The sequence below is a fragment of the Mandrillus leucophaeus genome, unplaced genomic scaffold (assembly GCF_000951045.1).
Source record: "Mandrillus leucophaeus isolate KB7577 unplaced genomic scaffold, Mleu.le_1.0 Scaffold410, whole genome shotgun sequence".
Classification (NCBI taxonomy): domain Eukaryota; kingdom Metazoa; phylum Chordata; class Mammalia; order Primates; family Cercopithecidae; genus Mandrillus; species Mandrillus leucophaeus.
Window position 1 is genome coordinate 1,561,948 of NW_012104366.1, and position 13,517 is coordinate 1,575,464.

The window sequence follows — 13,517 nt, forward strand, 5'->3', positions numbered from 1 at the left end:
ATAATCTACCAGCTACTTTTTTTGTTTCATCTCCTTTTCTTTCCAGACTCAGTGATTTGACCCATCACTTTAATCAGTCTTATGCTTCTATTGTACTTTTCATTTAAACCTCAATCCTGAATCAATCAATTCATTTAACTTCTCTATTCCTACACCTGAGATGCTGAGCACTATTGGAGAGAATCACACAGCCATATAGATTGGTACTACTACAAACTCATGCCCTCTAAATTTACCTGGGCTCTTAAGACATCTTAATCTTTTTATATATTCTTAGTTCCACTCCTATTTTCCAAATGACTATACCAAAAACTCCTACTATGTTAACCCATCCTTTCATTTTTTGGAAGGGAATTGTGCCTTCTAATTTTCATTAATCATGTAAGTGTCCTCCTCAGTTTCCTTCCCTACCATTGTTGTAGAAAAACCGGGCTCTTATCACATGACCAGAAAAGATTAGGCTCGCAGACACTTTGAAGGGTGAGGAGCAGAATTTATTGGGTGAAAAGGAAAAAACTCAGCAAAGCGAGAGGAGTTCCTGTTAACAGGCCCCCATCTCACAGATTGAATCCCAGGTTATCACACAGGAACAGGAGAGGACAGGATCCTCCCTCCTTCAAACAGCAGGAACTTCCCAAGGCCTCATCCCGTCTTCCCAGTGCGCAGGTGGGCATTATTCAGAAAGAATCAGTTATGAAAGGTTGGGCTTCATCCAGGACCGGCAGTCTGGTTTTTCAGCCTTCAGGCTGTTTTAGGCTTTAAGGAGGGGTTTCGCGGGGGGACCATTGGCTACCTCCTGTCTCCATCACCATTTATAGACTTGCCTGCATTTCTCTCTGTTCTTTATCCTTTCCTCTTTTCTCTATAGAAATGAACCACCCTTTGAAGACCAGTTTTTCACTTGTGCTTTGGATACCATCTCCTCCTGCAGTCTCAAGTACTTTGTTCCATCAGTTACTTTCTAGTCCAACCTTTCTCTCTAATGACTGTTTTCCTTAATGTTTAAGTCCTTCAGTCTTAAAAATAAAATAATATACCACTGTCAACCTATGTCACCGTTTGGTTACCATTTCTCTTCCCTCTATAAGCTGCATCTTTTGCCATCTTCATCTCCTAAAATAGTTCTTTACTCTTACCTTACCAAATTATTTATCATGCTGTTTCATATCTCTATGCCTTTATACCTCCTGTTCCTGCTATAAGAGTACTCTTCCCCCTTCATTAGGAAGTTAACTCCTACACATTTTTAAAAAGTTAATTAAAACATTTGTTCAGGAAGGCTTGATTTCAATGCGTTTCCTCTGTGCTCTCAGGCCATTATGTGCATACTTCTAAGGCACCACTTCCCATCCCAGGCTATAAGGGTGTTATCACCCTTAGAAATGATCTTATCTGTTTTCCTCGCTAAAATATCTGCTTTTGGGGGATTCAAATCATACCCTAATTTATATTCCTAGCACTCAGGAAAATGCCCACAACATAGAAGGCACTCGATAAAAGTTTATTGAACAAATGAATGTGCCATTTAGTGCCTCTCTATATACCTAGTACACACTAAAACTGGTGAAAAAGATTGAACTCAAATATACAAATATAGCAACATAGATCTGCTCATCAGTGCAGGAAGTAAAGTTAACTAATATTTTAAATTATAGTCATGTGAGAATGGAAAGGTCTTTCAAGCAGAGTCTTATAAGGTGCTATTTCTTGACAACGTTATCATGTATCCAGAGTCCAGATTTGTAAACTTGGATCTTACCATTTCATTCAGTTTTCCAATCCTGGGAAGATGAGTTTGTGTCCACCAAATTCATAAAATCCTTACTAGTACCAAAACGTTAGAGCAATAGTTAACAATTATGGGGCTGAGACTACCACAGTTGTCTGTAATCAGGGTAATTGGAAACATTTTTTTTTAAATCAAGAAAGTGCTGAGCAATATTTGCACTATAAAAGGGACTTGGATAACCAAAGGAATGTTTTTGTGAAGAACCTGAGGAAATATGCCTGCTCCACAGAGAAGAATATTTAAACCTACTTAGTGGGACACCTTCTCCTTTGATGTTGCTGAAGATACACTGACAGATTTGTTTTTTCAGTTTTAGTTTTTCTGGGTACATAGTAGGTGTATAAATTTATGGGGTATATGAGATGTTTTGATACAAGCATGCAATGTGAAATAAGCCCATGATGGAGAATGGGGTATCCATCCCCTCAAGCATTTATCCCTTGAGTTACAGACAACTCAGTTACACTCTTTATTTTTAAATGTACAATTAAGTTATCACTGACTACAGTCATCTTTATTGACAGATTCTCACTCTGTTTCGCATATCTAGGTTTCATGCTGAATACTGCTGTCTCTTTTGGCATTTGGTATTATGTAATCGCTGAGCTTGTTATCTTCATTTCAACAATATCTACTGACACAAAAATTTTGAATCTATAAACTGGAAGATGTTTTTACTCTTTTTCAGGATGGCAGTTATCCTCAGTTTCTGGAGGCGAGGACTTTTCTGCCTAGTGTTAGAAAGTAAAAATGTAGTTCTGTTTTCTATGTGTTTGTAAGATCTAGTACTGCACTCACCAAGTAATTAATCTGCTTTGGGATCATAACTAATACAATCATTTAAGCAGATTAGGTTTGTTTGTTTTTTTTGTATTTTGTTTTTTGTTTTTTTGAGTTTCACTCTTGTTGCCCAGGCTGGAGTACAATGGCGTGATCTCAGCTCACGGCAACCTCTGCCTCCCAGGTTCAAGCCATTCTCCTGCCTCACCCTCCCGAGTAGCTGGAATTACCGACCTGCACCACCACGCCCAGCTAGTTTTGTATTTTTTTTTAGTAGAGGCAAGGTTTCACCATGTTAGCCAGGCTGGTCTCGAACTCCTTACCTCAGGTGATCCACCTGCCTCAGCCGCTCAAAGTGCTAGGATTACAGGCGTGAGCCACTGCACCCGGCCAGATTAGGTTTTAAATAGAAGAATCTATTTAAATATAATCACCTTATGAATTATAAAAGAGAAATAGTACTCACTTCTTATCACTACTAGAACTATTGTCATGTCAAGTAAAGTTATATGAAATTATTAACCATTACTCTCATTATTATTATATCACACCTTTGTCAACTTTATGGTTAAAAAAATACACTAATAGAGTATATAATTTATTTGAACTAAAATTAGCTATTCTTGAATCAATTATGTCTACCAAAAATAAATTGTGTGGATAGGTACAGAATATTTTGAAATTTATTATATTTTATTTAAACATTAGTAAAATAAGAAATTTAAAGTATGAGAAGCAAGAGTGAATCTAAGAAACAGTTCCCAATAAGTCTTCTGCTTCTAAATACTCAGTAGAAAGAGAATAAAGGCATTCCTATTACATTGAAATACAGTCTCTTATTTAGTTATGTACTTAAATTTTTGGCTAAAGAACAAAGATAAAATCTACCATGATATTTAGCAAAATAAAATTAACTGCACAGGATTGGTGAGTGTTTAATTTGCTTACTTTAAAATTAAGTTTTTGTGGGGTGTGGTGGCTCATGCCTGTAATCCCAGCTCTTTGGGAGACTGAGGCGGGGGTTCACTTGAGGTCAGGAGTTTCAGACCAGCCTGATCAACATGGTGAAACCCTGTCTCTACTAAAAATACAAAAATTAGCTGGGCATAGTGGCAGGCACTTGTCATCCCAGCTACTCGGGAGGCTGAGGCAGGACAATTCTTTCAATCCAGAAGGCGGAGATTGCAGTGAGCCAAGATCACATCACTGAACTCCAGCCTGGGCAACAAAGCAAGACTCCATCTCAAAAAAAAAAAATTAAAAATTAAAAAATAAGTTTTTAATCCATGTTACTATTTTATATAATAAATTTAGAATTTCCATGTTCTATGTATACACACAAGAGAAATATTGGTTATGGTTCAAACTTTCTGATATGCTAAACTTAGAAAAATAATCTAACAAATTGTATTTTAAGCAGTTTTGTTGTTCACAGATTTTTAACTCATTCTTATGGTAGTGAAATATATGACACACCAAAAATATGTATCTGAACAAGACACTGAAAAAAGCATTCTTTTTTTCCAACAGGTTTAACACTGACTGTCCTTCATTCAAAAGAAAGAAAAGATTTTCTGGAATCTGAAGGTGTTTTAAAGGGGTAAAAATTCATTCCTTCATCTATGAGGAACAAACATACCAGTTTCACAGGAAAAGCAAAATCTTCCTAGAAGTTAACTTTAAAAATTTAACAAAATCTGAAATTAAGCGATGCCTCTACCCTCTTCCTGAAAAATGCTTTACTTAGGGCACTTTAATTCTGATCATTGTCCTGTGTATTATATGTTATTAGTGTCCAGAAATTTAATTCAATCTTATTTTAACATCCCCTAATAATAATAATGATATTGTTATCGTAGTACAGAAGTGCCTATTTAGAGTACATTTATACCAGTTTCTTTGCTCAGCATTGTTTTTTACATCTTCTTTCTTCGGGGTTCTCCTTCTTCCTGAAGGATGTCCTTTAGAAATTCTTTCAGTGAGGGCCTGCTAATAATAAATCAAGTGTTGAATTGTGTAAAACTCTTTATTTTGCCTCATTTTACATAGAAATTATTTTTTTCAAATATTGGGATCCAAATAATAAAAAACATGTAAATCAAATAGAAGCTCATAAAAACTGGACATAGATACTTTTTAACTTCTAGATTGCTCTGATAGAAAGCAGCAATAGAGAATTTTAATGACAGTAGGTGGTATGTTTTATGAGATTTGAAAATGTTTATGAGATTTTATGAGATAAGAAAGCTAAATTTATGATATTTAAGTGTCCATCTTTTTTTGTTGTTGTTAAATCACTTATGAAGCCCATTAAGAAAAAAAAAAATCCCATTTTAAAGTTGCCAGATAATATCCTGTTATGTAGATTATCTAAGATTAAGACCTTATATTTGTAAGAAAATGAGACTGATTTTTCATGCTGATTTCTGTTATTGATAGTACTCAGGTAACAAAATCAGGCTATCTCCCATTTGAGGATATGAAATGGGCTACAGGTTTTTATATCCTGGTATAAAATATATATGATCATTAAGAAGAAAAATATAAGGAAATTAACACAATTGAAGAGCAAATCAACAGAAAATGCACCAGTGCCTTTCTAAGATGAGGCATAGATTAGAGAAGGATGGAACAGCCAGAAAACAGTCATCTTTTAATAGTCCAAGCAAATAATAACACAAGTATAATGCCATTTTCTTGGCTTTCTTTTGTCTTTAGTACAAGTTCCTGTGTAGTTGTACATAATCAATATATTGGAGCAGATTTCCCCTGGAGTAATTTCACATTTGTGGTGGAATACAATTATGTGGAAGACTCTTGTTGGACTAAACACTGCAAAGATTTGAATATTCCTTACATGGCCTTTAAAGTGATTCTTCCAGACACAGTTTTTAAAAGTAAGAATATAAACCAAAATCCTTTTCCTTTTTTGCTTTATTAGAATGAAAATTTTCTATTTTCTGTTTATGATCTATGGATAAAAATAAGCTGTGACATTAGAAGCCTTGAGTTCAACCTCTAACCCCACCACTATCTGTGTGACCTACGGTAGTCCTTTAACGGTCTCTTACCTCGTAGTCCTCATTTGTAAAGTAAGCTTTACTAATTATATGTTTTCATTCCTTTATCTAACTTCTAAATTTTACTTATAATAGCACAATTTTATTACATTTATGTCCAATCTTAATCTGATGGCTTTTATGCAATAGTATTTTTTATTGATTTTTAGGGGACAATTGTGTAATAGTATGCTAACTGATTCAGAAAATTGTAATATGCAAAACAAATTATCTACAAATACTTAGAAAAAAGTCTAAACCACTTCATATGTCAGTTTATTTCTTTGTATTTGTCAGTAACACCTCATATGACTAAGGCTGTGAATTCTCAGATCCATAAGTCTGATACATTTTTGAGTATAAAACACACTCAGTGTGAGAGTGCATCTCTCTCAGTACTTGCCATCAATTATTTTCTATTCACCTCAAATATGAGTGGGAAGTCTAAATAGATTCTGAGACATTCCAACTCAATTCTAAAAATATGGTCACTATAATGGTTTCTTTGGAATTGATTTTGTGTAACTATTCTTTTATAAATTAACTGTGTATGCCTTTTGACCATGTATCTATTGAGGTATTTATTCTTTTCTTATTGATCTGTAAAATGTTTTCCCTATGGGTTATTGCACATAATTTAAAATCTTTATGTAAATCAGTATATATTTATACAGCACATGTCCAATATATACTTAAGTGAATAAAGCAAGTTTCAACATTTCAGGTAGAGAATGACCCTAATTTTTCTTTCTTTATTGAAGTGAGTGTACATGTGTGAGTATAAGCAGGAAAATATATTGAAAAAAGTCTGGAAATATATGCAAAACTCTGTTTTTACTGTATAGTGGTATTAGTAAACTCTATTAACTTATTTCTAGGTAGGATAACATGGTTTTTATTTTCTTCTTCAAGCCTGTCTTTATTCTGTTTTTGATTTTTTATGCTGAATATTATTTTTATATTACTCCTACTTATCCTCATGTTTAGTAAAAAAAGAGAAAGAGCTGGGAGATGAGAATAAAAGAGAAATATTTGTAAATTTTCTCTTATTTAGGAAGCACCTTGTTGGATACATTTGGAGGTTTTCTTTTGGAAATTCAGATTCCATATGTGTTTTTTGCATCTGAAGGACTTCTTAATACTCCAGACATACTTCAGCTGCTAGAATCCAAGTAAGTTATTGATTTCACAATTTTAACAATATATATGTGTGTGTGTGTGTGTGTGTGCATGTATATATTCTGATAGGCTAAATATTATTGCTGTATATGTGGCTCCATGTGTCTATGATTCAAGTCTGGAATTATATCACAAAAAAATAGTTTTCCAGAGAGTTTATATCAATGTATATTTATTTCCCTATAACACACCCTCATAATTTTAGAATATTATATTTTTGGTAATATTTATCAATTTTATGGACAAAAATAATATTTGTTGTTTAAATTCATGTTTTACTTGCATTTCTTTTGTTGCCAGCGAATATGAACATTTTATATGCTTTTTTCTGTGAATTATATGTTCATGTCTTGAGTCATTGATAATATGGAGAATGAGTATTGTTTAGGGAACTTTACTGCCTGGGAAACAGGACTGTGAAGTTCTAAATGAATTCTCAAGGTTTTAAATCTTTAGATCTAAGGTCATACCAACATTAGACGTTATCAAATCGTGAAACACTTTATCATAACACACAAGTTGTCACAGGCATGTTGGACCTTGGGCTCCATATCAAGGAAGGATAATTGTACTGTTACCTTAGTTAAAATGCAGATGTATGTTCCATGCTTTTGTTTTTATATATTAAGGCTGTGGAGAATTCACAGAAAACTATGAGCTTATAAAAGGTAGTTAAGAGCATGATGGCATGTACCTGTAGTACCAGCCACTTAGGAGGCTGAGGTGGGAGGTTTGATTGAGCCCAGGAATTCAAGGCTACAGTTAGCCATGATAGTACTATTGTACTCCAGGCTGGGCAACAGAGCTGTCTCTAAAAATAATAACAATATATAGTAATAAAATAAAAAGTGCTTAAAATGTAAGTCATTTTTAAGGAATAAAAAAAGGAAATTCTGATAAATGCAGAATATTTTAGTCCCATAATGTTTTGATTTCATGAATTATTATTTAAAGAGCTAGAAAAAATTGGTCAAAACATTTGTAATAGTGTTATGTGCAGTAACATTTAGCACAATGCCTAAGGCAACACACATCTCAGCTGATTTGTTTTATATACTGAATAAATCGTAACTTTATGCTTCAAATTTTATAAAGTAGAACAAATTGACATGTAAAAGAAAAAGCATAGAAATCCAAATAACTTAACATTCAGGAGGACACTACAACTTTTCTTAAATAATTTTATTAGCATTTCATTTTTTCACTCAAGAATACTGTATTTTACAGCTATAACATCTCACTAGTAGAGAGAGAATGCAGTGAGTCATTGAAACTCTTCGGAAGTTCAGAGCGTTATGTAGTGGTAACAGTTGATGAACACACTGCCATAATTTTGCAGGTAAAACTAGGTAGAAAAAATATAAACTAAAATAGATTAAAATATATAGCTATGTAATTTGTTATTATCTTTTCTGTAGGAAGCTTAACTATAATCTATTAGTGATTTCTTCTAAATTTTGCAAATGGGCCACAAGTGCTAAAATCATCACTGTGGAAAATGACTATAATCAAACTTCTCTGATGCCTTATGGCTTTTTAACATACTTTAAGAAGATAGGGCAAATAAAGAATATTTAATATTGTGTATTAACCTATTTTAAGTGTATTTATAGAATAATTATAGTATTGAAAGCTTTAAAAAAGCAATTTCCAGCCACTTTATTTATTACAAAGAGATAATATATTAATTGATGATTGATAATATTGAATTTCCAATCATTCATTGCATTTCCAATGTAAATAGGAGTTGTCTCTAAGTAAGCTAGTTTTTAGAGAGAGAATTTCTCTCCAAAAATTCATATAGTTTGGAATTTTCTATGTATAAATTCTTGGGTGAATCTCCCTGATACATTTGCTTGATTGAAGAACCAATTGAAAAGAAATTAATTTATTGGGGTGGGAGTAGGAGCAGAAACCAGGTTTGATGGTATGCAATATAAATATTGCAATATATTAATGGCCAATATGTGTTTTGATAAGCAAATGTTATAGGAATTATATGATGGAAAAACGCAACTCTATTAGAGATTTTTAAGAGATACTATGTCATGTATATATAAAGTTCTTAAACAATATTTTTCTGTTTGGCAAAACTGTTTGTTTGTTTTTAGAGATAGGGTCTCACATCATTGCCCAGCCTGGAGTGCAATGACACGATCATAGCTCACTGCAGCCTCGAACTCCTGGGCTAAAGTGATCCTCCTATCTCAGCCTCCCAAGTAGCTGGGACTACAGGCATGCTCCACCACACCCAGCTAATTTTTTAATTTTTTGTAGGGACAGCGTTGTGCTATGTTGCCCAGGGTGGTCTTGAACTCTTGGCTTCAAGTGATCCTCTCACTTCAGCCTCCCAAAGTGCTGGGGTTATAAGCATGAGCTACCATGCCTGGCTGGCAAAACTGTTGTAGTCCAATTACATAACTTATTGTTAGAGGAAGGTCATTTTTTGAATTCCTTATCTTTCAAAAATTACTTATGTTAAAGGAAAAGGAGATTCCATACCATTAGGTAGAGATTCCCAGAAAGTCCATTAACTGCTCCTTTCTTATCTCCCCTGAATAACCATGCAGTGTACATTATCTCATAGGTTTTAAACATATTTTCTGTTGCCTTTGGAGTGACCAGATCCTAGTCCACAAAGGACTTGCATCCACAAAGGACTAGGATCTGGTTATTCCAAAGGCAATAGAAAATTGGACTAGCCTATGGAGTGCCAAACTAGGGGCACTCCATAGGCTACTTTCTTCATAACTGGGACCTTGGGAGATTCAGGAGCCTTCCTTGCTGACGCTGTCATTAGGTGTTTTATGTCTACTGTAGCTTTTCTCCTACTACTTCCTGCACGATTTTAATTTTTCCATGAAATGGGGGCTCATACCCACGCCTCTTTTCAACTTATTTGTATGTCATAGATTCTTGAAATATGATAACATAATTTCATAATAACTGTTCAACCTAATGAATTTTTACATTTTCTTTATTTTCTTATAGGATCTAGAAGAATTGAATTGTGAGAAGGCATCAGACAATATCATTATGAGGCTGATGGCATTATCATTACAGTACAGATATTGTTGGATAATTTTATATACCAAAGAAACATTAAATTCAGAGTAGGTAAACATTTCTTCATCCAAAGTTATGTTTGTATTTCTTAAGCCTAAGTCCTCTTATTTGAATGGAAATAGCTATGCAATTTTCTGTGTGCTCATCTAGTTTGCTTTAAGTCAAGGACTCTCAAGTTGGAGGTATGATCACAGGAAAACAAATTTTGGAGATGATATGTTTCCTTGGACATGCTATGAAAGCCATCCTCCCCTCCCCCATCTCACTAAGAATTGCTGCTTGAAGTATTTTATTATTTTGTAATTCTGGACTTGTCCGATTGCTGTCTAACTACTGTACTAAATTTTTTGTATACACTTGTTATCAGGTTGGTATAAGTTCGAATATAAGAGTCTAAATACCTTGGTTTTTATTCCTCCTTTTACTAACAAATAATCTCTAGCAAGTGATTTAGCCTGGTTTTACCCTTCTGCCAGAACTGAAAAATAATAATTCCGGTCTAAAACCTTCATTTTGAAGAATAATAAAGGGTGTAAAACATTTTAAGCTTTGAACTTTCTTGTAAAGCATTTTAAGCTTTATCTGGAACTTGGACGTGTTCTTAGTAAAAAACTGATTTGGAAATTTTTAAAAGTTGTTTTAGATTACTGTCTACCTATAGTTCTAGTAGTGCAATTGAGGTATAAGGGAGAATAAAAGGAGATTCAAACTTATTTTTACCCAGATTTTCATGAAAATAATTATCTAATACTCTGAGATAGTTTTATATTCAAGATGTAAACAGCAAATAAATATTCACAATCATATATTATAAAATATAACAATTTTCAGACCTCTAGATATCTCAGATTCATATTTTTAGAGAATGAGAACATTTAGGAAGTATCTTAATCAACTGACCAAATTAGGAAAACTGAAAATACAACAGAAATTGTTTGAATTACATTAGTGTTCATGCCATTAATTCTTGTTTGAGTGAGAGTGTCAGGGGTCCCTGAGACCATTCTGAGGTTTGATAGTTTGCTACAAGGACTCACAGAACTCAGTATATAGCTGTATTCATGGCTATAATTTATTATGGTGCAAGGTTACAATACAAAGGCCTATAATGCAAAGTCAGCAAAGGAAAAAAGCTCATGGGGCAAAGTCCAGAGGAAACTAGGAGGAAGCTTCTAAGAGTCCTCTCCTAGTAGAGTCATACAGGATGTGCTTAACTTCCTCAGCAATAAACTCTTATAACACTTGTAAAATTTTCTCTACCAGACCAGCTCATTAGAGACACAATGCCCAGGGTTTTTTTTTTAAGGGCTGGTCAAGTAGGCACCCTCTGCCTGGCACTTAATCAAACTTCTAGACTCTAAGAAGAAAAGCAGATGTTCAACAGAAACTACATTGTTTGTCAACAGTTTAGGCACAGTGTTCTTATCAGCTTCTCATATGGAAAGAGCTAATCTGAGAAAGAATTCAAAACAGGAAAGAAGAGTCAAGAAATAAAGAGAGCCATTATCTTGATGGTATTGTTTGAGTCCCAGGATCCAACAATGGCTTCCTCTGGACTTCTTCATAATATAAGCTAGTAATTTCCTCTTTGTTGCTTAGGGTACATAAAGTGGGTAAAGGTAGTAGAACTATCTACCCACAGTTCAGCACTTACATCTGACCTGCTTAGTAACCACAGAAGGAAAAGAGAAAGATGCATTTTCTAACAGTTTAGGGAACTCTGGGAGGATTCCATGTATCCTGGTTCTGGTCATGTGTCTATGTCTGAACCTGTTACTTTGACCGGGGGGATGGAGTATTCTAGTTGGCTAGGCTTTGGTCATAAAGCCATCCCTGGAGTCAGTAAAGGGATGGGTTAAGTTCGTCCCACAACACACACCTCCCCTAACACACACACCCTTAGCATCCCCTAGATTTGACAGTATTATTAAAGAATGGAGATGGAGATGTTTTTTCAAGAGTACAGAGTGGAAAAAAACACAGACAAATTTGCCACACTGGTGTTGTCTTAGCTAGGTTATTCTAAAAATATTATGAAATGTGGAAAATAAAATTAATTTTTAATAAATATAATCTAATATCAAATGAATAGAAATATAGTAATATAATTCTTTGTAGGTATCCACTTACAGAAAAGACACTTCATCACCTAGCACTGATTTATGCAGCTTTGGTTTCATTTGGGCTAAACTCTGAAGAACTGGATGTAAAGGTATTCTTTTCCTATGTGTTTCTTCATAAGTATTTTTTATAAACCAAAATTATACTCAAATTTAAGTGCCCAATGAGAAAAAAGTGTTAAGCAAATGAGTTAAAAACTGTTTAAAAGCTAAATAAAGAATAGTTTTCAAATTAACAAATATTTTATCATTATTCTATTCCAAAAGGCTTTAGTTTAATGAATTTAAAATCATATTTCGTCTCTTTATTACTACTCAGATGTTTTCTAAACATAGCAGGATATGAATAAAAATAAATATCCCTTGATTAAAAATGTTCCTTATGAAAGATGTACTAAGCTTGTATCTGCTGTAAATGGAACTCTTAAGACATATACTAGAGGTAATATATTGGTGATCTCTAAGCATTCTCTTTCCTTGGTCCCCTTTTTCAGTGTCCCGCTCTGAAATTTAGACATTTGTCCAAGTTCAGGGCTCGGCACTGTTCCATTATCATATTACATTCTCTTCTTTATGAAATTAGAGATTTCCACAGATTTTGCTTTCATTTCTGAGTATAATTCTTAAAGTTTTCTTGACATTTCTTAAGGTCTGCACCTGTATTCTAGCAGACTACTGGGAATCTCCACGTGAATATCCAACAAGTACTTCAAACTCTACATGTCCAAAACACAGCTTCTCATCCTCCCACAAGCTTAGTTTATGGTATCATTATTCCAATTTATTTGGTAGGTAAATCTTCTTTTTAACACTGCAGTGTCTCTAGAATATGTCTCTCCTTCTACTTCTGCTATTTCCCTAAATTCAGGTCTTTGTCACCTCACAGTTGGATTTTTAAAGTAGCTTCCTAACTAATATCCCTTTTCTACTCTTTCCCCACTTCAATCCATCACATATAGACACCAATTACATTTCCAAAATACAGCTGTGAATATTTCACTCACTAGACTATAAGCTCCTTAAAGGTAAGGAAACATGTTTATTCATTTTTTTTATTCCTGGAACCTAGCACAATGCCGGGTACATAGTAGTCTCTTGATAAAAATTTGCTTTTGACTTGAATTTCTTGCTCAAAGACTGTCCATAGCTTCCTACTTAAATCAACATAAAGTTCAAACTCAGCTGGATTCAAACTCTTCCACAATGTGGCCCTTAGCGATTCCTTCTTTAACATTATTGTACTCACTATTTACTGAATATGCCTCCATACTGTCACCTCTCAGCCTTTGCACAAACATGTCATTCTGGCCTGCCTTCCCCCAGGAATATTATTGCCCCATTCTCTTACCACTAACTGTCAGAGTTCTACCTGTCTTTCACTGCCCAGTTCAAACACTACCTATTTTAAGAAACTTGCCCCACATCATGCTACCTGACTTCAAACTATACTACAAGGCTACATTAACCAAAACAGCATGGTACTGGTACCAAAACAGAGATATAGACCAATGGAACAGAACAGAG

At 34.1% G+C, this 13,517-nt stretch overlaps 1 protein-coding gene across 1 annotated transcript in view; it reads left to right on the top strand.

Moving 5' to 3' along the window:
• LOC105548445 (chromosome unknown open reading frame, human C9orf84) overlaps window positions 1–13,517 on the top strand; it is a 110,984-nt gene that overhangs the window by 85,039 nt on the left and 12,428 nt on the right. The window contains exons 17-22 of the mRNA XM_011992463.1: window positions 4,100–4,169; window positions 5,288–5,466; window positions 6,683–6,800; window positions 8,035–8,146; window positions 9,799–9,920; window positions 11,992–12,085. Coding sequence (XP_011847853.1) covers window positions 4,100–4,169; window positions 5,288–5,466; window positions 6,683–6,800; window positions 8,035–8,146; window positions 9,799–9,920; window positions 11,992–12,085 — 695 coding nt within the window. The remainder of the gene's footprint in view (window positions 1–4,099; window positions 4,170–5,287; window positions 5,467–6,682; window positions 6,801–8,034; window positions 8,147–9,798; window positions 9,921–11,991; window positions 12,086–13,517) is intronic.